Raw genomic sequence first — 25,967 nt, 5'->3', positions numbered from 1 at the left:
AACGTAAGAATGATGCTTCTCATGTATTTATGTAAAAGTCTTGCCACGTTTTAATGGAATGCAGTTTTACAAGCCGGGTTGGGGTCAATTCCATTTAAATTCCAGTCAATTCAGGAAGTACACTGACATTTAAATGCTCTTCAATGCTTTTTAATGAGGAAAATGTGGAATTTTGTTTATTTTCCTGAATTGAAATGGAATTGACCCCAACCCTGGTAGCAAGAGGCTTCCTTGAGAGCCCTTCCTTGAGAGCCCCTGCTCTCATAAAATGTGAGTTTCTGTGTCCCAGCTCCCCCTGGTGGCCATTAGGGGTCTCACAGCCCACATCAGCCCAGCATCTGTTGTGAAAAACCTTCCCTTTCGGATGGCATTATCTACGCAAATTCTGAATGCAATAACATTGATTATATTGTTTCTGTTTTTATTTTTTTTATTTTATTGTTGTGGCGCCACAGAGCGACAGGCGTCGTCAGACAGTCCAGGAGGTAGGACACTCCCCTGTCAGACAGACTGACTAGGGTGGGCCTGGGACATGGCTCTCCTCCTAGCCCCCTTGTGAAGCCCTCGAGCTGGGTCATGTGCTCCTGTCCTCTCCTCTCTCTCACGTGCCTGTGCTTGAAGTGGCTTTTATTTCTATGGCGTTGTAATGGTTCATCCATGGGGAACAACTAAGACAATATTGACGTATAGACGACTACATTTCTGATCACATTTGTAGTCCTTAGAGGGGAGTTTCTGACATCCAGAAACATACAGTGTTAACATGTTGTTTTGGATGGTTGCGGGTTCAGCTTCTGTCTCACTAACCCCTGTGGTTTCCTGTTGGTTGTGATGTCTCAGTCAGCGGCTGGCTGTCAGTGTTTGGTTCCTTCACTGTCTAGTAACGGTTTGCCCTGCCATGTGTCTTCCGTTGATGTTGTGTGCCCTGCTCTATCACACCTCTTAGCAGAGCAAGAGACTTCTTTAAAGCTCGTACCTCTCTGTAGTGAGTTAAAAACCCTTTCTCTCCTGGTGCGGTAATAAGGAGATCAAGCTATTTTTCTCCCTCTGAGTAAATGTGTATGTGTGTGTGTGTGTGCACGCCAAACCTCTCTTCATTGTCTGAGTGACTTTGCATTTTGTAGTTAACCTTCCCCTCCATCTCTCTCTCCCTCCATATTTCCTCCTTTCCCTCTCCCTTCCTTGTCCCCTGTGTGTTCCTGTCCCTGCAGTCAAGGCGTCAACTCTCTTCAGCAAGCAGACCAAGTCCATCGTGTGGGGCATGCAGACTCGGGCCGTGCAGGGCATGCTGGACTTTGACTACACCTGCTCCAGGGATGAGCCCTCTGTGTCTGCCATGGTCTACCCATTCACGTAGGTGTCTCTTTCTTTACTTCCTGTCTCTCGACTTCCTGTATACCACTCTAACTGTCGTGCCCCGAGACCACAGAGAGGTGTTGAAAATAACAAGCAGTGTGTGTGTGGTTGTGCGTTCACACGTGCTTATCTATTTGTCTGGTTCATCTTTCGATACTCAACGTTGTGACTGTCTGTGTGTGTTCCAGTGGGGACCACAAGCAGAAGTTCTACTGGGGCCATAAGGAGATCCTGTTGCCTGTCTATAAGAACATGGGCGACGCCATGAAGAAACACCCGGAGGTGGACGTGCTCATCAGCTTCGCCTCGCTCCGCTCTGCCTTTGACAGCACCATGGAGACCATGCAGTACCCACAGGTTGGTAGTGCCATCCAGAGGGTGTCATCTAATGGTGAGAGAGCAGTAGATCTGACCCACTGTAATGCTTCATATCCCCACCCCTTCAGATCCACACCATCGCCATCATAGCCGAGGGCATCCCTGAAGCCCAGACCAGGAAGATCATTAAGAGGGCGGACGAGAAGGGTATCACTATCATCGGCCCGGCAACGGTAGACCCCTCTTACTCTACACCCCTCACTTACAGTATGTGAGGCCTGCTTTTAAAGGTGTAGAGTGTCTTATCTAACTCTGTGTGTGCGCCCTTGGCCAGGTTGGAGGGATCAAGCCTGGCTGTTTTAAGATCGGGAACACAGGGGGCATGCTGGATAACATCCTGGCCTCTAAGCTGTACCGGCCAGGCAGTGTGGCCTACGTGTCCCGCTCTGGAGGCATGTCCAACGAGCTCAACAACATCATCTCCCGCACCACTGACGGAGTCTACGAGGGAGTGGCCATTGGAGGAGACCGGTAAGAGTGTGGCTGTGTGTGTGTGTGAATGGGGTGGATAAGATTACTCATGTATGTCTGTGTGTGTATAATTAATGCTTAATTTTTTCATTAGATACCCAGGCTCAATCTACACAGACCATGTGCTGAGGTACCAGGACACCCCAGGGGTAGAGATGATCGTAATGCTGGGAGAGGTGAGGATTTGAAAGACACACACACACACACACGTCTACATCATTGCTGCTAATGGCCCCCTCCAATGAGTATAAACTAACCATAGAAAAATAAAGCTGATCCTTTTAACACAATGAATTTATTTTCATCAAGCATAGCTAATTATCGTCGACATATATGACCAGACTAATTCCATGCTTGGATACTCGCCTCTGCAAGTGTGTGTGGACTTCCTTTTAAAAGCACTGTTGGTCTCCCATCTAGATTGGCGGCACAGAGGAGTATACGATCTGCCAGGGCATCAAGTCAGGCAGGATCACCAAGCCTGTGGTGAGCTGGTGCATCGGGACCTGTGCCACCATGTTCTCCTCAGAGGTGAGTGTGATGTGCAGTGGGAAGCGTTTGGGATGGAGGGGTTAAAGGTCACAGAGACTTACAGGGTAGGCATACTGGAAGAAAGGGTCTGGTTATGGGATTGGTGACTGTTTCCTATGATGTCACCTGTCTGTCTCCTGTAGGTCCAGTTTGGTCATGCTGGAGCGTGTGCCAACCAGGCCTCGGAGACAGCCGTGGCCAAGAACCTGGCTCTGAAGGAGGCCGGAGCCTTCGTACCCAAGAGCTTTGACGAGCTGGGAGATGTCATCAAGTCAGTGCAGAAAATCACACATATATGACACATATATTATTCAGAAAAACATGCATCCAAGCCACAACGTAAAATTTACCGTTTTTAATAAATGTACAAAAGCACTGTTGTGAAATTGAAGTTTCCCACCCTCATGTACAGATCAGTGTATGACGACCTCGTTGGCAAAGGAGTCATCGTTCCAGCTATGGAGGTGCCCCCTCCCACGGTGCCAATGGACTACTCTTGGGCCCGGGTGAGTAATCACAACCAGTCAGTGCCACGCTGGCTCATGTCTCCTCAATCAATCCCATCAATCAAATGTATTTATGAAGCCTTGTTTACATCAGCCGATGTCACAACGTGCTGTACAGAAACCCAGCCTAAAACACCAAACTGCAAGCAATGCAGATGTAGAAGTACGGTGGCTAGAAAAAACTCCCTAGAAAGGCAGGAACCTAGGAAGAAACCTAGAGAGGAACCAGGCTCTGAGGGGTGGCCAGTCCTCTTCTGGCTGTGCCAGGTGGAGATTATAACAGTACATGGCCAAGATGTTCAAACGTTCATAGATGACCAGCATGGGAGGGGGGGGGGGCAATGCAAATAGTCTGGGTAGCCATTTGACTAGATGTTCAGGAGTCTTATGGCTTAGGGGTTGAAGATGTTCAGAAGCCCCTTGGACCTAGATTTGGTGCTCTGGTACCGCTTGCCGTGTGGTAGCATAGAGAACAGTCTATGACTAGGGTGGCTGGAGTCTTTGACAATTCTTAGGTCCTTCCTCTGACACCGCCTGGTTTGGAAGTCCGGGATGGCAGGAAGCTTGGCCACAGTGATGTACTGGGCCGTTCGCAGTTCCCTCTGTAGTACCTTGCGGTCGGAGGCCGCTCAGTTGCCATACCAGGAAGTGATGCAACCAGTGCTCTCGATGGTGCAGCTGTAGAACCTTTTGAGGATTTGAGGACCCATGCCAAATCTGGGTCAGATAATAATAATCACAGTGGTTGTAGAGAGTGCAACAGGTAGGCACCTCAGGAGTAAATGTCAGTTGGCTTTTCATAGCCGATCATTCAGAGTTAGAGAGATCAATTCATTCACTTCACACAGGCAAAATACTCCAGGTATAACAGACTGACACTAGCAAACTATTGGAGGCTGAGACAGGAGGGGTCAGGAGACACTGTGGCCCCATCCGACGATACCCCCGGACAGGGCCAAACAGGCAGGGTATAACCCCACCCACTTTGCCAAAGCACAGCCCCATACCACAAGATGGATATCTTCAACCGCCAGCCTGCTACCCTGAGACAAGTCAGAGTATAGCTCACAAAAATCTCCCCCACGGCACAAGATCAAATCTTTTGGTTCTAGTCAAGATTCTAGCAGCTGTGTTTAGCACTAACTGAAGTTTATTTAGTGCTTTATCCAGATAGTCGGAAAGTAGAGCATTGTAGAAGTCTAATCTAGAAGTGACAAAAGCATGGATACATTTTTCTGCTTCATTTTTGGACAAGGTTTATGATTTTTGCAATGTTACATAGATGGAAAAAAGCTGTCCTTGAAATATTCTTGATATGTTCGTCAAAAGAGAGATCAGGCTCCAGAGTAACGCAGAGGTCTTTCAATTTTATTTGAGATGACTGTACATCCATCAAGATTAATTGTCAGATCCAACAGAAGATCTCTTTGTTTCTTGGGACCTAGAACTAGCATCTCTGTTTTGTCCGAGTTTAAAAGTAAAACAGTTGCCGCCATCCACTTAGTTGAAGTCGGAAGTTTACATACACCTTAGCCAAATACATTTAAACTCAGTTTTTCACAATTCCTGACATTTAATCCTAGTAAGAATTCCCTGTCTTAGGTCAGTTAGGATCACCACTTTATTTTAAGAATGTGAAATGTCAGGGGTCAAACATTTCAGGTAGCCTTCCACAAGCTTCCCACAATAAATTGGGTAAATATTTGCCCATTCCTCCTGACAGACCTGATGTAACTGAGTCAGGTTTGTAGGCCTCCTTGCTCGCACACGCTTTTTCAGTTCTGCCCACAAATGTTCTATAAGATTGAGGTCAGGGCTTTGTGATGACCACTCCAATACCTTGACTTTGTTGTCCTTAAGCCATTTTGCCACAACTTTGGAAGTATGCTTGGGGTCATTGTCTATTTGGAAGACCCATTTGTGACCAAGCTTTAACTTCCTGTCTGATGTCTTGATGTTGCTTCAATATATCCACATAATTTTCCGTCCTCATGATGCCATCTATTTTGTGAAGTGCACCAGTCCCACCTGCAGCAAAGCACCCCCACAACATGATGCTGCCACCTCCTTACTTCACAGTTGGGATTATGTTCTTCGGCTTGCAGGCCTCCCCCTTTTTCCTCCAAACATAACGATGGTAATTATTGCCAAACAGTTCTATGATTGTTTCATCTGACCAGAGGACATTTCTCCAAAAAGTACGATCTTTGTCCCATGTGCAGTTGCAAACCGTAGTCTGGCTTTTTTAATGGTGGTTTTGGAGCAGTGGTTTCTTCCTTGCTGAGCGGCCTCTCAGGTTATGCCAATATAGGACTCGTTTTACTGTTATAGATACTTTTGTACCTGTTTCCGCCAGTATCTTCACAAGGTCCTTTGCTGTTGTTCTGGGAACGATTTGCACTTTTCGCACCAAAGTACGTTAATCTCTAGGAGACAGAACACGTCTCCTTCCTGAGCGATATGACAGCTGCGTGGTCCCATGGTGTTTATACTTGCATACTATTGTTTGTACAGATGAACGTGGTACCTTCAGGCAATTGGAAATTGCTCCCAAGGATGAACCAGACTTGTGGAGGTCTATGATTTTTTTTTTCTGAGGTCTTGGCTGATTTCTTTTGATTTTCCCATGAGGTCAAGCAAAGAGGCACTGAGTTTGAAGGTAGGCCTTGAAGTATATCCACAGGTACACCTCCAATTGACTCAAATTATGTCAATTAGCCTATCAGAAGCTTCTAAAGCCATGACATAATTTTCTGGAATTTTCCAAGCTGTTTAAAGGCACAGTCAACTTAGTGTATGTGAACTTCTGACCCACTGGAATTGTGATACAGGGAATTATAAGTGAAATAATCTGTCTGTAAACAATTGTTGGGAAAATGACTTGTGTCATGCACAAAGTAGATGTCCTAACCGACTTGCTAAAACTATAGATTGTTAACAAGAAATTTGTGGAGTTGTTAAAAAAACAAGTTTTTATGTATGTCTGAAACAAAGGCTTCCAGGGTGGCAAGTTTGGGGCTTCGCCATGTTTCATCGAAATGTACAGCTGTGTATAGTCCACATAGCAGTGAAAGTTAACATTGTTTCCGAATGACATCACCAAGAGGTAAAATATATAGTGAAACAATCAGTGGTCCTAAAACGGAACCTTGAAGAACACCAACATGTACAGTTGATTTGTCAGAAGACAAACCCTTCACAGAGACAAACTGATATCTTTCCGACAGATAAGATTTCAACCAGGCCAGAACTTGTCCGTGTAGACCAATTTGGGTTTCCAATCTCTCCAAAAGAATGTGGTGATCGATAGGGTCCAGTATGCAGCTTGAAGGTTTAGAGGCCGAGACTATTTTCATCAATGTGTCAAGAGATATAGTATTAAGAAACTTGAGTGTCTCCCTTTGATCTGAGGTCCTGGCAGTGTTGTGCAGACTCAGGACAACTGCGCTTTGGATAAATACGCAGATTTAAAAAGTCTGTAATTTGCTTTCTAATGATCATGAACTTTTTTTCAAATAAGTTCATGCATTTATCACTGCTGAAGTGAAAGCCATCCTCTCTTGTAGAATGCTGCTTTTTAGTTCTCTCTGCGACAGTATCAAAACTAAATTTGGGATTGTTCTTATTCTTCTCAATTAAGTTGGAAAAATAGGATGATTGAGCAGCAGTGAGGGCTCTTCGATACTGCACGGTACTGTCTTTCCAGGCTTGTCAGAAGACTTCCAGTTTGGTGTAGAGCCAATTCCGTTCCAATTTTCTGGAAGCTTGCTTCAGAACTCGAGTATTTTCTGAAAACCAGGGAGCTAGTTTCTTATGGCGAATGTTTTTTGTTTTTAGGGGTGCGACTGCATCTAGGGTATGACGCAAGGTTAAATTTAGTTCCTCAGTTAGATGGTTAACCGATTTTTGTACTCTGACATCCTTGGGTAGGATGAGGGAGTCTGGAAGGGCATCTAGGAATCTTTGGGTTGTCCAAGAATTTATAGCATGACTTTTGATGATCCTTGTTTGGGGTCTGAGCAGATTGTTTGTTGCGATTGCAAACGTAATAAAATGGTGGTCTGATAGTCCAGGATTATGAGGAAAAACATTAAGATTCACAATATTTATTCCACGGGACAAAACTAGGTCCAGAGTATGACTGTGGCAGTGAGTAGGTCCGGAGACATGTTGGACAAAACCCACTGTGCTGATGATGGCTCTGAAAGCCCTTTTGGAGTGGTTCTGTGGACTTTGTCATGTGAATATAAAGTCACAAAAAATTATAATCTTATCTGCCATGACTACAATGTCTGATAGGAACTCAGTGAGGAACACTCTATATGGCCTAGGAGGCCTGTAAAAAGTAGCTATGAGTTAGTGCTGAATCAGGATCTCTTATTGGCTCTGGACAATGCTATTTACTTCCATATAAGGCAAACTTCACGAACCGCATCAGACTGTGTTAAACTGAAACAGATGGAGAGCAATGGGAGGGTGTAGTGACTCTCTCTCCATCCCTTTCCCAATCTCTCTATCCCTCTGTGCTGTAGGAGCTGGGTCTGATCCGTAAGCCAGCCTCCTTTATGACCAGTATCTGTGATGAGAGGGGCCAGGAGCTCATCTACGCTGGAATGCCCATCACTGAGGTGTTCAAGTCGGAGATGGGCCTGGGAGGAACCCTGGGACTGCTCTGGTTTCAGAGGAGGTACGCTTCTGTCCCCCAAAACATGAAACTGGGAAACGGTCAATAATACAAATACTGCCATTGTTCACATAAAACATTAAACATACACTATCATAATTGAATTTGATTCCAATTCTATGTCTCTGTGTCCTCCCCCCTCCTTGCCCCAAGGCTGCCCAGTTATGCTTCCAAGTTCATTGAGATGTGTCTGATGGTGACTGCTGATCATGGTCCTGCCGTCTCCGGTGCCCACAACACCATCGTGTGTGCCCGTGCTGGCAAAGACCTCATCTCTAGCCTCACCTCTGGCCTGCTCACCATCGTACGACCATAGTCAAGTCAACCTCGACATTCTTAGGCCCACTTAAAACCAGCAGAGTAGCCTCTTCTGAAGACAATGCCTCTGTTTAAATTATTAATTAATTGAGCTTTGGTAGTGTCTCTCTGAGTGTTTTATTTTTGTGTGTGTGATTTCCAGGGGGACCGGTTCGGAGGGGCCCTGGACGCTGCAGCCAAGCAGTTCAGCAAGGCGTTTGACAGCGGCATGCTGCCCATGGAGTTTGTCAATAAGATGAAGAAGGAGGGCAACCTGATCATGGGCATCGGACACCGGGTCAAGTCGGTGAGCACCGTCCCTATGTCTCTGTTTGGATGTCATGTGTCTTTCATATTTTTTACTGTGTGTGTGTGTGCGTGCGCGCGCTTCAGATCAACAACCCAGACATGCGGGTGCAGATCCTGAAGGACTTTGTGAAGAAGAACTTCCCCTCCACCCAGCTGTTGGACTACGCCATGGATGTAGAGAAGATCACCACAGCCAAGGTACTAACCCTGTCATCCTCTCCTGCACCCTGGATCACCCCACTGGGATCATCTGTTCTAAACCATGTCTTCTCCTCTCTGCTGCGGTTTCAGAAACCCAACCTGATCCTGAATGTGGACGGTTTCATCGGAGTAGCCTTTGTGGACCTGCTCAGGAACTGTGGTGGATTTACACGGTAAATCCTATGCTATTTAACTCCAGTCAATTACATTCTACACAATGCAACTATACTACTGTGTCTGGGTCATCTGGCTGTACCTTTTGTTGGCCTTCGCCTACATTCAGTGTTGCATCAACTCATCATTGCCCTCTGGTGTTTGTCTTTCCCCTCAGGGACGAGGCTGATGAGTTTGTGGAGATCGGAGCGCTGAATGGAATCTTTGTCCTGGGGCGGAGCATGGGCTTCATCGGTGAGTTGGGGGTCAGGGGTCATGACCCTGATGAGTTTGACCTTTAGAAATGGTCATGGGAAAGGGGCTATGGTGTAAGGAGCGGAGGATACAAAATATGATATTGCTCAAATTGGAACCTTGCCTACGTTTCTACTTCTCCCTCAGGACACTACCTGGATCAGAAGAGGCTAAAACAGGGTCTGTACCGTCACCCTTGGGACGACATCTCCTACGTTCTCCCCGAACACATGTCCATGTAACCACGGAAACCAGGCCTTGGACCCCCCCCTTCCCCCCCTCCCCCCAGTTACCCCACCACTGTACCCTAACCTCCACCCCCACCTGTGCTGTGTTCGGTCAGCCCCAAGTGGTGGGAGAGCAACAATGAGGACTGCTATTATTATAGATGTGTCTTTGCAACAGTAATAAGGACAACCCTTTTTAAATGAATACAGTTTCAGTTTTTAAAAATCAGTTGGCTGATCAAACATGCTGCAACCCTGTTAATAATAGCAAGGCCTGCAAAACTGTGAAGCCACTCTCAGACTGTGTGTGTGTCTGCTAGAGAGATCAAGCAAGCTGCAGAGAGCTCATTCGTTGGTTGACCCTTAATAGTGTGGGAGTGCAGTTAATGCAATTCTCTTCCCAAGATTACCAGTAGGGATACAGATGATTGTCTTCCTATTTACTGCCAATACTACTACTACTACAACTTCTACACCTATGCCTACAGTGAAGTACGTTGATGAGACGATCTCCCACTATCATCTCCTCTCCTCTCCGTAAACCAAGCATGTGTCTGTGTATCACAGACTTCCTGTGTGTCGCTGTGCAGTTCTCTTTCTTATTAAGTGTGTCGGTGCCATATTAAAATCATACGCTTTCTATCAGGGGTGAGCCGTAGTGCAATAATACTAGCTACTGCTTTACAGTTATATAGATTATAACTTTATTTATGTATAGATGTTTTAACAGCCGAGTAAATAAATGTAATAGATAGTATTAGCATACATTTTTGATGTACTGTAAATGCCCACAACTGTTGTGTTTAGACCGTAAGATATGCAGCTGACCGAGCACATTGGGCTGTAAATACAGTGAAAAGCTCATCCTGTGTCCCAAACAGGACGGTGTCCAGTATGGCAAAGGTACCATAGAATGCAGCATTATTTATCTGAACGTTACTAGCTAGACTAGCTCCATTGTGACCGGCTTTTCTCGTATGATGTATCTATCTGCCTGTACTATTTGTGTTGTCATGTCAACACAATTTGTTTGATTTAATGTGATTAGTGAACTGAACGTGCCTCTAGAGATGTGTTGTAATATATTTTCAGAACGTTGTGACTGAGTATATATTAAAGATGACCCAACGGAACACAGCTCTGTCTGGTTTTTCCGGTGTCGCGGATCATAAAATAAATGTGCTGTAATTGTTTCACTGTGTCATGCTCCATCCATCAGTTTATGAAATCATTGGTTTTAAAACAGATACAATTATGATATCATATCCAATAACAACAGAGGATGTAGTGGCCTACTAGGAGCTATCTTCGTTTTCTCAAACAGCCAGTGCATATGAGGGTCTACTAGACGACTTTAGAGCTCATTCTTCAGACCTCAGTCCGCCTGTTCTATGCTCCGGGGGTGTCATTTCTGTACATTCATGGCAAAGTGATCCTACTCACTTATGTAACGGAGCGGGACTATGTATTGACCGTGCCCTTGTATGAAACAACATCCAGCACATGACATGAATGGAAACATCCATGTGTAGCTTCCATTCAGGTCATTCAAAGACACCCACTCAGAGAAAGTGAATTGATGATACCCTGCTTCGGCAGAGAAAGCGGAGGTTGAAGAAGCACAAAAGCTTCTCCTGTCAGCCACAAGTGAGTGGGAGGGGCTTACGTCACACGCCGAGCAGTCACGCCTTGCGTCCACTGCGCATGTCAGTAATTCCGTCTGTGTTTTGAGTTTATGTATGTGTGTCTGCGTGTGTGTTCTTTCCCACACGAGTTTACTGCAATTCCGAATTCTCACAACCACCGCCAGAATGGCAGCTGCACCCCCGAACCCAGACGACTCTAGTCGGGGTAGTAGCGGTAGCAGCACGCCCAGCGTCCTTGTCGGGGACGGGGACACGGAAGAGGCCGAGGATTTCACCTCTTCCTCCCACTGCACAGAGCTGTCTCGGCGGCAGAACGAACAGAGGAAGCAGCGATTGTTCTGCGACGTGACGCTGGCATTCAGCAGTGGGGCGGCAACCGGGAATGTTCAGAGCTGTGAGTTTTCCGCTCACCGTTCTGTACTGGCCGCGGCTACGGACTATTTCACGCCGTTGCTGGGAGGGCAGTTCTCCGAGTCGCTGTCGGGTCGGGTTGAGATGAAGGAATGGAGCGCTGAATTGGGACCAGACCCGGAGACGGTGGAGAGTGTCATTCAGTACATGTACACGGGAGAAATACGTGTGAGCACCTGCAATGTGCATGAAGTGTTAGAGCTTGCTGACAGGTTTGTTTACAATTTAATTAGTGTTCCTTTTAATGTACATAATCCATTTAATTGCCACCTGCTAGTACTTGATTATTTGTATGTAGTTCAGTGACATAACAATGTTGTTTTGGCTTACTGGAGGCGTCACTGAAGCATATTGGCAAGGTTAGGGTTTAGGGTCGGGACGTCCCATGGATTCCGGATAGCACTGACCATCCTGTAACCTGTCAAACCTGAATTTGAGTGTGGTGAGTTCATGGGTGTCATAAATGGCCTTGCCCATGTTTGTTTCTCATGTTCTGTTATTGATTGTGTGCGTCGCCTGCAGGTTCCTGCTGCTGCACCTGAAGGAGTTCTGTGGGGAGTTCTTGAAGAAGAAGCTGAGCCTGGCCAACTGTGTGGCGGTACACAGCCTGGCCCACATGTACACCCTGGACCAGCTGGCTCTGCGGGCCGCAGACATGATCCGACGCAATTTCCACAAGGTCATCCAGGACGAGGAGTTCTACACCCTGCCCTTCCACCTGGTGAGGGATTGGCTGTCTGACGCAGAGATCACCGTGGACGCGGAAGAGGTGCTGTTTGAGGCTGTGGTGAAGTGGGTCCAGAGGAACACAGAACAGCGGGGGAGGTACTTTGAGGAGTTGTTCCGTCTCCTCCGGCTACCCCAGATTAAGCCCACCTATCTGACGCGCGTGGTGAAGAACGAGGCACTGGTGGCGGCCAACGAGGCCTGTCTCCGCCTGGTGTCCGATGCCGTGGAGGGCCACGCCATCCGCTGTGAGAACCTCAAGTCAGCTGACCTGGAGTTCTGGTCGTCCTACATGGCCTCCTTCCAGCCGCGCTTCGGCCAGAACATGGACGTGATCATGGTGGTAGGCGGGGTGTCGGAGGGGGGTGACTACCTGAGTGAATGTGTGGGTTACTTCATCTACGAGGACCGCTGGGTTAACCTGCCCCACATCCACAACCACCTGGATGGCCACGCCATCGCCACCACAGAGTCCCACATCTACGTAGCGGGATCCATGGAACCGGGCTTCGCCAAGACCGTGGAGCGCTACAACCCCAACCGCAACACCTGGGAACAGGTGAGCAACCTGACCACACGTAAACACTCCTTTGGTCTCACCTGTATCAAGGACATCCTGTATAGCATCGGTGGCCACGGCAACTTCAGCCCCGGCTTCAAGGACGTGAGCGTGTACGAGCCTGAGCCGGACAAGTGGCACAACCTGGAGTCGGCGCCCAAGATCCTGCGGGACGTGAAGGCGGTGAGCGTGGAGGACCGCTACGTATACGTGACGGCGCGCACGCCGGTGGACACAGACAACGAGGACGGGCTGAAGACTGTCACCACACGTTACGACACAGAGAGCCGCCAGTGGCAGGATGTGGACTCCCTGCCGCTCATAGACAACTACTGTGTGTTCCAGATGGCCGTGGCCCCCACCAACTTCTACCATACGGCCTCCTGCTGCCCTAAGAGCTACACGGTGCGGGACGAGGCCGCCAAGCAGAAGATCAGCGTCCACATATCAGACGAGATCCTGGAGAGCTTGCCGCCCGAGGTCACCAGCATCGAGGGCGCCGCCATCTGCCACTTCGACGAGGATGTGTTTGTGATCGGCGGCTGGAAGAACAGCGATGACGTGGACAAGCAGTACCGCAAAGAGGCCTACCGCTACTCTGCCGAAAGGAAGCGCTGGATGCTGCTGCCGCCCATGCCCCAGCCCCGCTGCCGTGCCACCGCCTGTCACGTACGCATCCCCTACCGCTTCCTGTACGGCTGCCAGCGCTACCCCATGCCCCAGAACCTGGCCCGCCAGCGGGACCGTATGCAGCAGATGCAGCAGCTACACCGGCGCACCCTCACCCTGCGCAGGCAGTTGCAGTCTCAGATCGAGTGCTGAGCTGTCTCAACCCCTGTCTGTCCATCACACCCACCCCAGTGGGAGAGCAGCCCAGTCCAGCTCCAAGCCCCAAACATCCCCTGGCAGCCATCGTCATCAACCCCCACCCATAACCTGCTGGAGCATGTTGTTCTCATGTTGGTTCATTTTCAAGAGAACTCTGTGCCAGATCATCAGGTTGACATATTGGTGTTAGTAGTGACTGTGGTGTTCAAGGCTGGGAGATGTGGGAGTGATGGGAATCTGTGCTGGCCAGGTGTTTGTCTATGTGGGGAGGACAGGCTGAATGTTACAAATGTGAATAGAGTGTTGTACAGTGACCAACATCGGACTACACTAAGTATGTACGTCAGGCACAGGTGATGTTTATCTTTTTATACATGCATATAGTATATAGTTGTATATGTATACTTTTATTATATATAAATATTTGGTGTCCCCCTTTTATGCTTATATGATGTAGGCAATGTGACACTTAAGTACGGCAGAATCTACATTCCTCCAATCCAATGTTCTTAGTGAAGTCAGTCGTTCTCTTTGACATTCCACACTGACCGTCTCTCCATGCAAATATCACACACTTACATACACACACTCTGTGCAGCTGTAGGGTCGGGACAATACCAGTATCGTGATGCTCGTTAGTGTTGTGGCAAGTGAACGTAACACGAGGCAGATTTAACTTCTTTAGGAAAACAAACATTTAATGTTTTCATCCAGAGTCACATTTATTTTTCCACAAATATTTTACATTTTACATGGGAAAAGTATTGCGATACTGGTGTCATGGTGGCCCTACCAGTCAGTTGGACCAAACCCTTACCAATGCCTGATGGCTTCGCTTTATATTAGCTTCATCTGAATGGCTCTGCTTCTTGTTGTTATAGCTTTGATACAGGAGCTCAACATGAATGGAAGGAGAATAGTCTCATTCATATTTATTATCAGATCTACTGTCCAAGAGTGGACAACTTGTGACGGAGCCTGGACTCGAACCCAGAATCTCTAGTGGCACAGCTAGCACTGCGATGCAGTGCCTTAGACTACAGCACCACTTGGGAGGCCCCTTAAGGAAACAGTCTTAACATGGTAACATTCCATCAACCATTGTGTTGAATTATTCTTCAGTCTTCTGCTCGTCACATTCCTGTTGGTAGGAAACATTGTGTGGAAGGCCCTAGGTGGGAGTTTGTGAGTGAATGTTTCTCTTTTTTATTTTAGTCTGCATTGGTTTTATTGAGTTTAATGGCTGGAGGGTGTAGTTCTGATGGAGGACTTGATAACGTGTGTGTCTTGAGTACGGTAAGAATGCTTGTCAAAGCTGGTGAAAAGCATGCCTAGTAGTGCACTTCTACCCTTAATCAGTTAGTAATAGTTATGTCCGAGTGGGTTTACCTGTTATATTTGGCCAATTGTTTTATTTTTATTTGTATTTATATTTATCCAACTCCAGCCGATAATCTATTCTGTTCCCATGTGAGAAAATATGTACACTACATTTGCTTAGTAATCCAAAATGAATGTGATGTGAAGTGTGAGGCAGCCCTGTTGCTCTACCTCAGGGCTTATTCAGGGGTTCATCTGAGAGATCCGGCTACATTGTTGCATGTTCTCCTCACCCTCCAGTACTTCAGGGGTACTCCAGGCAGAGCAAAATTCAGTTGGTGGTACGGTAACCAAAAAAGGTTGTGAACCACTGGTATAGACTAGAGGGTATCCTTATGTTACTGAGCGGAATGATCATATCAAGGTGAATGTGTTGAGTTCAAGAGTTCTTTGATTGTTATAAGCACTATCCCAGAAGCTAATTTATAACATAAAGCACTATGACTTTGAGAATGCAATGCAAGTGTATTTCCTCAGTTTTGTTCCTCTTGCATAGCATTTGAAATAATTGTATTCACATATGTTGGCAATATATATTTTGCTTTGTATGTGGCAGTCTGGCATTGTGTCAATATATTGGATGTAAAAAAAAAAAAAAGCGATGTCATCACTTGCAATTAAAATGTCAATTTTTTTTTTTACGACCTTGGTTTACCATCTATCTTGTGTAAGGGTTTATCTAAATTCTGAATGTCATTTTGGCCAATATTATTGGGCAGTTTTCAAGACTAGCTCTATAAACATCTGTCTTTTTCTTGGGTGGAATTTTCTCCTCCAATGTGACAACCTCCTTTTTGATTTTTATTATTATTTTTATTTTTTACAAAGCATAGAGAATGATAGAGAGCATCCCTATATAGTTCCGATTATGGCATCTGTGAGAGCATGGGCAGTGTCATTGAGGCATTCTCCATTTTGAAGTAGTCCATTTTCTTCTTCACAATTGGCTGATCCCTCCTGATGACCATGAGAGATCAGCCAATAAAGTTGGAAGTCCCACCCAGTTGACAACATTAAAATGTTGGAAGCCCTCAATGTTGCTGCCAATGCTAAAACAGTCTTTTGGCCACTAGAGGCCTCTATCATTTTCTATGGAACTAAGCTACATACATACACGTGGCCATCAAACAATGCTGAGTACTATGCACAGAGTCATTGGGCATGAGCCAATTACAGTAACGCATTCAGTACAGTCAATCTTCCCTTCTAACACCGTAGGAAAATAATAGTACAATCACCCTTGTAGATGCAATAAGAAATATAGAAATGTATATATGCAAATGGGATTTATTCTGGGACATACAGTAGTGGATTTATTTGTGTATGGTAAATGCCAGTGGTAGGTGGGATACGGTGGGCAGGAAGGGGTAATAGTGGGGGATAGGGACGAGGGGGCGTCACACAGACAGGATGCTGTTGGAAGCGGAGAGCTTCAGCTCTTCCCGGGGGGACTGGAGGGAGTCCCGGGGGGCTGCGTACTGGGCCACGTTGGGAAGCCCGTGCACCACGCAGCAGCTGAGGGCACTGCGGAAGATGCCCATGTCGTGGGCGTCGTACCACTCCTCTGTTTTCTCATCATAGCACTCCACGTTGAAGGTAGTGGTGAAGCCGTTGAAGCCCCCCACCACGAACAGGAGGTCGTCCACCACCTCGATGCCAAAGTTGCTGCGCGGGTTGAACATGGTGGGCACCGTGCGCCATGTGTTGGTCAGCGGGTTGTAGGCCTCAGCGTTACGCAGGCGGTTAGCCCCATCGAAGCCGCCCACCTGGGAGAGGACAGAGGAAACTTGAGTCAAATATTTCTTAACTTTCAGCTCTTACTGAATAAGGTGTTGGAGTGCATTGTGCATGTACTGCATATGGATGTTCTGCTCACCGCATAGACCTGCTCCGCATAAGCGATGACCCCCACACCGCTGCGCCTGCTTCTCATGGGGGCGGTCAGAGTCCACTGGTTGGTCTGGGGGCTGTAGCTCTCTGCTGTGAACAAGCACTCATTCCCATTGAAGCCACCGCAGATGTACACCTAGAGAAAAGAACATGCCAACATTTTATAATCAAAAGTCATCCATCATGAAGTTCTCTCCCAGGTCCCTCTGTTCCACTCACCTTGCCATGTAGTGTGGTAGCACTGGCATCACTCCTCTGCTCATGCATGGGTGCAATCAGGGTCCACTGGTTAGTCTCAGGCTCATAGCACTCAGCGGTGTTCAGTCGTACATAGCCGTCAAAGCCACCCATAGCATAGATACAGCCATCCAGCACCGCCACGCTGACGTAGCAGCGCCGAGAGTGCATGGGGGCCACCTGGTGCCAGGTCCGTGTGACAGGGTTGAACTTACGTACACTGTTAAAGTAGTCAACGCTGTCAAAGCCACCCACACAGTAGACAAAGCCATTGAGGTAAGCAGCTCCATGGTAGGCTCGAGGGCTCTCCTCCTGGGTCACATTCACCCACCGGTCAGCCCGCGCATCGTATGCCTCAATGCCATTGGTGGGGCTGCCACCACTCCAGCCACCTATGGCCAATAGGATGGCATAAGGCAGGCGTGGGCGGGTCAGAGGGTTGCGGAAGTCAGTGTTGGAGGGCCCGTTCATGTTCAGGTCGTACATGGCCTTCAGGGCACTGATGATGATAGGCTTGCAGTCATCATTGTCCTTCACCAAGGTATTGTTCTTCACGTTGTTCATGAAGTAGTCGGCTGTCATCAAGGCCATGCGGACCTAAGCACACAGACACAGACAGACGTGTGGCTAGCAGTTGACTAGCACGACACCCAAACTTACAAAAGTTATCCAACAGTAAAATATTGACACTATTGTTCACCTCTCACCTTTGGCAGCAGCACAGACACGTGGGCCTTGCGGTCCTGAGGCGAGTGGTTGATCCAGCGTAGGACCGCCTCAAACACAACATCCTCCTGCTTCACATTCAGGTCGTCCTTCTCGATGATGTCACAGAGCTGTGCCAGAGAGAGCTCCATGAACTCTTCCGAGAAACGCACCATCTCAAAGTGGTGCAGGATGAAGAGGTAGGCCCGGCGGCGCAGATCAGGGCAGGAGTAGAAGTCTGCAAACTTGCAGATGCCGATGCAGTTCTGCAGACAGAGCTGGGCCTCCAGATAGTCGCAGCAGGCCCTCACGATCCCCAGGATGCAGAACTGGTCTGCAGCCGCCAGGAGCGGTTCCACATTCTCCGCAGTCACAGGCACGGAACGTGTGTAGGCATACTCGATGATCAGGCGCATCATGTCTGGGTTCACACCAGGAATGCTGTAGACCCGCTTCTCAACGTTGTTCCAGCCACTTGTGAAGAGAGCACTGTGGGTCAAGGGTCAGAGGTATAATAGCACAGAGAGAAAGAAACATCATCAAGGTCTCAATATTCTTCTCACTACAGCATTACAATTGAACAAAGTTCCTCAGGACTCCCCAAAAGTAACTAATAATTACAGAGAGTTGGACCAAGCCAGAGATACCATAAATCTACAATGTTCTCACATTCTCATTCAAAGTCAAGTGATGCCAGAGTGGGAATGTCCTCTGGCCAGCACATCCCAACCCAACCTATCCCAACCAAGGGAAGCTACTCACCGGAAGTATGAGCTGCATCCACACAGGATGTTCTTGTGGGCATTGAACTCGATGCCATTGACTTTGATGACCACATCACAGAGTTTTCCCTCCAGGCGTAACTCGTTAAAGATTGTACAGGTCATAGCACTCATTTTCCTCTCCATGTTGCATCTTTGAAATTTGGTGGAGGTGGCTGTCTCTTCCAGTTCATTCATTCCTTGCTATATTTAATGGGGTTTTGCTAGCTCTTCAGCTTAGACATTTGGCTGGTTTACTACAGCAGCTGTGTTCATCTAAGGATTGTGAATTGTGAATGTTCCACTTATATTATATTCCAGAATTGTTCATTATTACATCACAGCGATGAGCAAATGGAATCAGAGCATCAGCCTCACCTGTCATAAAAAGTTTGTGTTTAATTTGATATATCTGACTGTTATGCCTACTGATCGTACAGTGAATGTGTAACAGTCATTTAACACTAATATATGACACTACGTAATACATTTGATTAAATACAGTCAATTTCAGACGTAGTGAGAGGGAAATCGTGAATTAAGAATACATAGAAGCACACAATTTGCCATAATACTTTATTCTGCTCTATCAGAACATAAATTATATTAGGAACATTTTAATACTGCTTTTGTGGTACTGGGGAAGATGTTAAACGCACACACTTACTTCCTCAATTTATGCAAGTAAATGCGCGCCCTCAGTATAGACTGGTTATTGCAGCGTAGCTGACTAACTAGCTATATAACTTATTGATTGCATTTCTAGCTAGGTCCATCGTTTGGCTCTTTGATCTTTTCTTGAATTAAACAACATCTCTCTAGAAAAATGGTACGTGTAATTTATTTTCCTGATTGCCACTGAACGAATGACTGATGGCTAGCTAGCTATCAAACGTAACGTTAACGTTAGTTATTACAAACTAAGTTGGCTGCCTAAATTTCTCAGAGTAGAATGGCCTATTGTTAGCTATGTGACAGTGACATAACATTACAATCCCAAAAATGAAAATGCTTGTTAAGTATGTGATTGGGGTGTTAGTTTATACTAGTGTAAGATTCCATGAATTAAAGTCCTAACTGTGACGACAGCTGCAAATGAGGCGATGATATGCAATAGATATGTGAATAGGTTTGTAGGCTACAGCTCCACAGTACAGTCCAACCAATACACAAGACTGCCGATGTTGTGTCCCAAAGCTAGGATGCTGGCAAATCACTTTATTCTGTGGTCTGTATATGGTCAATGCTGTAAACAGTAGCAAGCACAGTGGCCTTTAGGGTTTATCGTCACAGAAGTGTTTAGGGGCGGCAGGTAGCCTAGTGGTTAAGAGCGTCGGGTCAGTATTCCAAAGGTTGCTGGTTCGATTCACAGAGCCGTGCTGCTCTGTGGTAAATCTGTGAAAAAATGTGCCCTTCAGCAAGGTGCTTAATTGCTCCTGGATAGGAGTGTCTGCTAAAATGTTTTAAAAAAAATAGAGTGCTGTAATATTTAGTTATTCTGTTTTTCTCTCTCCTCACTACTTGTCTCCCTCCTCCATAGATCCCAGAGCTGTCCAGTCCCTCAGTGTGTATGAGGGACCCTCCCAGGGTGGAGGAGATCATCAAGACCATGCAGAAGGCTGGCACCAGCAAGATTCAGGTACCACCACAGAGATCCTATTCAATTGGGATTGTATATGTCATCCTATGGGTACCACACCCACATGTTTCGATGTATTCTCCTAGTTCCATCCTGAGAGGTTTGCTGACAATGTCTCTTGCTTTTTCAGGTCATTTCAGACTTTGACATGACCCTCACACGGTTTGCCTACAATGGGAAGCGGTGCCCTACCAGTCACAGTAAGTACAAAAAGCTAGGATAGATTGTACGGAGAAGATACCAATGTGTACGCAGAGTTAAGGGGTCCATATGTTGTCACTGATGTTTTTTTCCGACAAGCCCACGAGAATGATGATGATTGAATCAGTATTATTTTTATAGATATCCTGGACAACAGCAAGCTCATCAGTGAGGAGTGCAAAGCACAGGTATATTTCAAATGTCTTCAGAAAAACAACTAGACCACAGAACTTCTTCTGATTTGGCAGATACAATTGTGTAGATTAGAAAAACGATGACACAAGATTCATTGCTTACATATAACTGTGTCTTTTCTAGATGCGTACTAGCCAGTTTTTCCCTTTCTGAGTGTTGTCCATTCTCCCTCCGTTCAGCTGAAGGACCTGCTCAACACATATTACCCCATAGAGATCGATTCCAAACGGACAGCGGAGGAGAAGCTGCCCCTCATGGTGGAGTGGTGAGTCACAAAGCTCTCTCTGAGCCAATCACTGCCCTTCTAGACCAGGAACGCATCACTTTGCTGTCAAACTGACCAATACCCTCTGTTCTACATCAGACATAGGCACCTCCCTGCGGTCTCATTTACCCAATGAGTCCCACTGTAATCCTGCCGCGTTTTTTGACTTCTGGGTTTGACTTCTGGCTTGTACCAATCGGATTCGTCTTATTCTTCTGCATCCAACCATTAGTCTGTGTGAAAAGCTGAGACTCTCACGAACACACACGTTTTGCTCTATGGCGCGAATGTAAGGGGTTCTTCTACACAGAAGGTCATAGGAAATCCTAGGACATAGTGTCTATAATACTGTAATAAGCTCACATAGCTCACAACTCCAAACAGTTGTCATTGACCGTTTGGATTTTCATTCCCCACTGACCAAACTATTTCTCTACAGCATTCATATAAATTCATTTTGATCCGTTTTTTTTTTTGCTTCAGCAGACCTTCTTTTCTTTTTGACATGTGTCAATAAACTCATGAATGGAACTGTTTATGTCAAGTTGTTCTGTGTTCTACTTGTAGCCCTGGTTGTCCTGAAAATAAAATGGAAAAGCACTTCACTGTGAGGCTAAATATAAGGGCTGGACATGCAGATAAATGAAAGTCAGATAAATGAAAATAAGATTTTTGCTGGGGTCTCGGGACTGATCGGGTTAACCAATCCCCTTGTGCCGTTCATCCCGTAGGTGGACTAAAGCCCATACTCTTCTGGTGCAGCAGCGCATCAGGAAAGACCTGCTGCAGGATGTGGTGAAGGAGTCCGATGCTATGCTCAGGTGAGAAGACCCTGCTACTGTTGCCAAGCCACAATTATGGCTGTTTAGTAGCGTAAAGTCATCGATAGCACAGTATGGTACCAATGATGAAGCCTTATCAAGTCAATAATGTTAATGACGACCAGGATGATGACTGTAATGGTAGTGATTACAGCGCTATCTATGCCGCTGTCTCCCCAGGGAGGGCTACCAGCTGTTCTTTGACCACCTGCAGGAGCACAGCATCCCTCTGCTCATCTTCTCTGCTGGGCTAGGAGACGTGCTGGAGGAGGTGATCCGCCAGGCCGGGGTCTTTCACCCCAACGTCAAGGTCTTCTCCAACTACATGGACTTTGATGAGACTGTGAGTAGGCTATCGCTGACACACAAACCACAGTATATACGATACAGGTAGCCTCTATGGAATTGAGTGGGGAGAGGGGGTTGTCATGAAAACGCTTAGTTTCATTGCATTAAATGCGCTGTTCCTATGCTAGTGACCACGCAAAGACTGGGTGAAAGGTTAGTGGTTTGAATGAGGATTTAACCCATTGGTGTCCCTCATTCTCAGGGAGTGCTGAAGGCCTTCAAAGGGGAGCTGATCCACATCTATAACAAGAGGGAGGGAGCTCTGCTGAACACGGGCCACTTCCAGGAGCTCAAGTCACGCCACAACGTCCTGCTGTTGGGAGACTCTCTGGGGGACCTGACCATGGCTGATGGGGTGCACAGCATGGAGAACATCCTCAAGATCGGCTTCCTCAACGACAAGGTAGGGTAGTACTGGCTACACGTACACCAAAGCTCTCTCTTTCACACCCTAATAAACCCTCAACCACGCAAAAAAGAAATGTTTTTGTTTTTACTCTGAAGTTTTATTGTTTTAAGGCAATTGAGTGCTTGTTTTAATGCACAGTCAGCTTATTCAAGCACTGTTTAAATGTCGTTGGACATTGGCCGCTTGTTAACCGTTCCCTCTCGGCATGATCTTTCTCAGGTGGAGGAGAGGAAGACGTCCTACCTGAATGCTTATGACATCGTGCTGGTGAAGGATGAGACCATGGAAGTGCTGAACGCCCTGCTGCTCCACCTCACCAGAACCAAGTGACCTGGCCATGAAATTCATCTCACTGGCCAATCGGTAACGAGCCTTCCGACGCTACAGGAAGTACTGGTTTAGGAAGCTCTTGCTCAGGAAGTGCCAGTAGTCCGATACCATGAGTCAAGTCAGAATGGTATTGTTTTTGGTTTGTCTTTTACTAAACCTCCAATGGCTTTTTGTGTGGGCCGCTGGGATGGATCCCAGACTGTGTTTTGGAGTCTCCCTTCCACGCTCCTCCAGTTGAATCCTTGTTGAACACTTACAACTTGAGAGCAACATCCTTTACAGTCCTACAATTTGATTCGATTTACTCGACAACCCTACTATCACATTCTGAATTGTTTACGAACCGTCAATAGTCCAACTGAAATGGGACAGGAAAACTAGGTGACTTCCCCATCTGGTAAATGTGTATTGGGTTCAAGGGGAGAGAAATGTTACTGGTGATATGTCTACATATGAGGAATATACAGTAGAAGTCAAAAGTTTGGACACACCTACACATTCATGGGTTTTTCTTTATTTTAACTATGTTCTACATTTTAGAATAATAGTGAAGACATTCAAACTATGAAATAACACATTTGGAATCATGTAGTAACCAAAAAGGTGTTAAACAAATCTAAATAGATTTGAGATTCTTCTAAGAAGCCACCCTTTGCCTTGATGACAGCTTTGTACACTCTTGGCATTCTCTCAACCAGCTTCACCTGGAATGCTTTTCCAACAGTCTTGAAGGAGTTCCACATATGCTGAGCACTTGTTGGCTGCTTTCCCTTTACTCTGCGGTTCAACTCATCCCAAACCATCTCAATGGAGTTGAGGTTGGGTGATTGTGGAGGCCAGGTCATCTGATGCAGCACTCCGTCACTCTCCTTTTTTGGTCAAATAGTCCTTAGATAACCTGGAGGTGTGTTGGGTCATTTTCCTGTTGAAAAATACATGATAGTCCCACTAAGCGCAAACCAGATGGGATGACGTATCGTTGCAGAATGCTGTGGTAGCCATGCTGGTTAAGTGTCCCTTGAATTCTAAATAAATCACAGACAGCAAAACACCATCACACCACCTCCTCCATGCTTCACGGTGGGAACCACACATACAGAGATCATCTGTTCTCACAAAGACACAGTAGTTGGAACCAAAAATCTCAACTTTGGACTCAAACCAAAGGAGATTTCCACCAGTCTAATGTCCATTGCTCGTGTTTTTGGTCCAAAGCAAATCTCTTCTTATTGGTGTCCTTTAGTAGTGTATCTTTGCAGCAATTCGACCATGCAGTCTCCTCCTCCTGATTCATGCAGTTGATGTTGAGAAGTATTTATTTGGGCTGCAATTTCTGAGGCTGGTAACTCTAAAGAACTTATCCTCTGCAGCAGAGGTAACTCTTGGTTTTCCTCTCCTGTGGTGGTCCTCATGAGAGCCAGTTTCATTATAGCGCTTGATGGTTTTTGCGACTGCACTTGAAGAAACTTTCAAAGTTCTTGATATTTTCCGCATTGACTGACCTTCATATTTTAAAACAATAATGGATTGTCATTTCTCTTTGCTTATTTGAGCTGTTCTTGCCATAATATGGACTTTTACCAAATAGGTCTATATTCTGTACCTTGTCACAACACAACTGATTGGCTCAAACGCATTAAGAAGGAAAGAAATTCCACAAATTAACTTTTAACAAAGCACACCTGTTAATTGAAATGCATTCCAGTTGACTACCTCATGAAGTTGGTTGAGAGAATCCCAAGAGTGTGCAAAGCTGTCATCAAGGCAAAAGGTGGCTACATTGAAGAATATCAAATATAAAATATATTTTGATTTGGTTAATACATGATTCCATATGTGTTATTTCATAGTTTTGATGTCTTCACTATTATTCTACAATGTAGAAAATAGTTGTTGTTTTTTAAATAAAGAAACACACTGGAATGAGTAGGTGTGTCCAAACTGTTGTATGGATCTAGATGTTGTTGTCTTCTCTGTATAGATGAAAGGTGAAGGAGTTACGGTTTGTTTGTCTTGTGGGACATATCTTTGTCATATAAAGGGAAAGAAGACAGGATAAAGGTCAAATCTAACTGTACTTTTACCTTGTCAGTTTGAAACGCCACTGTCTTATCTTAGTGTTCTATACACACTGTTTTATCTTAGTGTTCTATACACACTGTCTTATCTTAGTGTTCTATACACACTGTCTTATCTTAGTGTTCTATACACACTGTCTTATCTTAGTGTTCTATACACACTGTCTTATCTTAGTGTTCTATACACACTGTCTTTTTTTGTTTCGTAAGACTTTGTTCTCCCTAATTTTCTTGAAAAGTGTCTATTCTACGAGAGTGACTACAGTAAATGATGTTCATGTTAGACGCTTATTTACTTTCAGATCTTAATAACAGACTACTGTTTTATGTGGATGTCATCAGTATGGAATCTGGTGATACTGTGCCTTGGTATTATGGCATAGGTTTGTGTGCGTGGCTACGTTTTTATACAATGGACTTTTTGGGCGCCACAGTGCCACCATGTGGTCAAAGTAATAGTAATTCGAGCCATGTGTATATATTGACATTTACAGTATCACTCCATGCTGGTCTCAAAGAATCCATCCACCTTCAGCCTTAATACATTGAAAGTATATGAGTCCTTGAATATTTGGCGTGTTTGTATTTTCTCTGAAATGCCATCACTTTCTGTAAAACAGCGTAGTTTTATGTTCGATTTTTTCAAGTCCTGTGAAAGTAATGGTTGACCTATTCGGTCTATGGTGAAGAACATCTGAATATTTAGTACTTTTAATTTTTTTGTATGATGGCAAAACATTTCATTGCCACATAACAGAGGTTTTTAGTTCTTGGTAAAGCCATGGCATCTGATTCTATTGCTATTATTAGTATGTTTTGCCAAATTATAGTTTCACCCAGTTACATGTTTAAAGATTTGAAGTGGAACTCCATTCATATTAAATGGTGATGTCACTTGTACAGTGCGCAAGAATCAGGTCATACATTTCTCTTGTGACGTGTGTTACTGAGGGGACAGTGTCAACTACATCCTCGACTGAGTGTCACTAGATTGTATTTTTTCGCCTGTATGAGATATGTAGGCATAACAGGATAACCTTTCCACATCTGTAAATAAAATGTGACCACGGAACCCTCGTTTCATTTCATCTAGGTCTATTTCCTTTTTATAAAACATGCCAAAATCCAATTCTGTAATCACCACTGATGCCATTCCCAGGGAACTCTATA

At 45.7% G+C, this 25,967-nt stretch overlaps 4 protein-coding genes across 5 annotated transcripts in view; 3 read left to right on the top strand and 1 right to left on the bottom strand.

Annotated features, from left to right (window-relative positions):
* The window catches only part of LOC109897288 (ATP-citrate synthase), a 28,425-nt gene extending 17,920 nt beyond the window's left edge, over positions 1-10,505 (top strand). The window contains exons 13-28 of one of the 2 annotated variants that reach the window (XM_031833995.1): positions 456-485; positions 1,212-1,353; positions 1,545-1,713; positions 1,803-1,907; positions 2,009-2,205; positions 2,300-2,381; positions 2,626-2,736; positions 2,880-3,007; positions 3,149-3,242; positions 7,775-7,929; positions 8,080-8,230; positions 8,387-8,530; positions 8,617-8,730; positions 8,824-8,906; positions 9,065-9,141; positions 9,289-10,505. In XM_031833995.1, the coding sequence (XP_031689855.1) occupies positions 456-485; positions 1,212-1,353; positions 1,545-1,713; positions 1,803-1,907; positions 2,009-2,205; positions 2,300-2,381; positions 2,626-2,736; positions 2,880-3,007; positions 3,149-3,242; positions 7,775-7,929; positions 8,080-8,230; positions 8,387-8,530; positions 8,617-8,730; positions 8,824-8,906; positions 9,065-9,141; positions 9,289-9,383 (1,877 nt within the window). In that variant the 3' untranslated portion in view covers positions 9,384-10,505. The remainder of the gene's footprint in view (positions 1-455; positions 486-1,211; positions 1,354-1,544; positions 1,714-1,802; positions 1,908-2,008; positions 2,206-2,299; positions 2,382-2,625; positions 2,737-2,879; positions 3,008-3,148; positions 3,243-7,774; positions 7,930-8,079; positions 8,231-8,386; positions 8,531-8,616; positions 8,731-8,823; positions 8,907-9,064; positions 9,142-9,288) is intronic. The other variant, XM_031833996.1, reaches the window with a different exon arrangement.
* Positions 10,506-11,014: 509 nt separating this feature from the next.
* On the top strand, positions 11,015-15,562 carry LOC109898417 (kelch-like protein 11). Its single transcript, XM_020493380.2, has 2 exons — positions 11,015-11,637; positions 11,948-15,562. Exons 1-2 carry the CDS (start codon positions 11,108-11,110, stop codon positions 13,530-13,532), a joined length of 2,115 nt encoding a protein of 704 aa, XP_020348969.1. The 5' UTR covers positions 11,015-11,107; the 3' UTR covers positions 13,533-15,562.
* A 575-nt stretch (positions 15,563-16,137) lies between these two features.
* On the bottom strand, positions 16,138-18,784 carry LOC109897287 (kelch-like protein 10). Its single transcript, XM_020491818.2, has 5 exons — positions 18,513-18,784; positions 17,753-18,239; positions 17,028-17,642; positions 16,795-16,944; positions 16,138-16,684 (listed from the first exon to the last, which is right to left on the bottom strand). Exons 1-5 carry the CDS (start codon positions 18,707-18,709, stop codon positions 16,316-16,318), a joined length of 1,818 nt encoding a protein of 605 aa, XP_020347407.1. The 5' UTR covers positions 18,710-18,784; the 3' UTR covers positions 16,138-16,315.
* A 387-nt stretch (positions 18,785-19,171) lies between these two features.
* LOC109897595 (cytosolic 5'-nucleotidase 3-like) lies at positions 19,172-25,885 on the top strand. The gene is made up of 9 exons (XM_020492110.2): positions 19,172-19,340; positions 20,052-20,150; positions 20,281-20,350; positions 20,493-20,539; positions 20,726-20,811; positions 21,543-21,632; positions 21,813-21,975; positions 22,183-22,383; positions 22,609-25,885. Exons 1-9 carry the CDS (start codon positions 19,338-19,340, stop codon positions 22,717-22,719), a joined length of 870 nt encoding a protein of 289 aa, XP_020347699.1. The 5' UTR covers positions 19,172-19,337; the 3' UTR covers positions 22,720-25,885.
* The last annotated feature ends 82 nt before the right edge of the window (positions 25,886-25,967 follow it).

Source organism: Oncorhynchus kisutch, linkage group LG10 (assembly GCF_002021735.2).
Source record: "Oncorhynchus kisutch isolate 150728-3 linkage group LG10, Okis_V2, whole genome shotgun sequence".
In the NCBI taxonomy this organism is placed as follows: domain Eukaryota; kingdom Metazoa; phylum Chordata; class Actinopteri; order Salmoniformes; family Salmonidae; genus Oncorhynchus; species Oncorhynchus kisutch.
Note: the sequence above shows the minus strand (reverse complement) of the source record. Positions and strands in the feature narration are given on the sequence as shown.

Bases quoted from the DNA above. Each gene is read 5' to 3' on its own strand.
- LOC109897595 (XM_020492110.2), top strand. The intron at 20,540-20,725 runs GTATATTTCAAA...CCCTCCGTTCAG, and splicing joins GTGAGGAGTGCAAAGCACAG to CTGAAGGACCTGCTCAACAC. The intron at 20,812-21,542 runs GTGAGTCACAAA...TTCATCCCGTAG, and splicing joins CTGCCCCTCATGGTGGAGTG to GTGGACTAAAGCCCATACTC.
- LOC109898417 (XM_020493380.2), top strand. From the start codon at position 11,108: ATGTGTGTCTGCGTGTGTGTTCTTTCCCACACGAGTTTACTGCAATTC. The intron at 11,638-11,947 runs GTTTGTTTACAA...CGTCGCCTGCAG, and splicing joins GTGTTAGAGCTTGCTGACAG to GTTCCTGCTGCTGCACCTGA.
- LOC109897287 (XM_020491818.2), bottom strand. From the start codon at position 18,709: ATGAATGAACTGGAAGAGACAGCCACCTCCACCAAATTTCAAAGATGC. The intron at 16,945-17,027 runs GTGAGTGGAACA...TCTTTTCTCTAG, and splicing joins CTACCACACTACATGGCAAG to GTGTACATCTGCGGTGGCTT. The intron at 16,685-16,794 runs GTGAGCAGAACA...GTCCTCTCCCAG, and splicing joins ATGCGGAGCAGGTCTATGCG to GTGGGCGGCTTCGATGGGGC.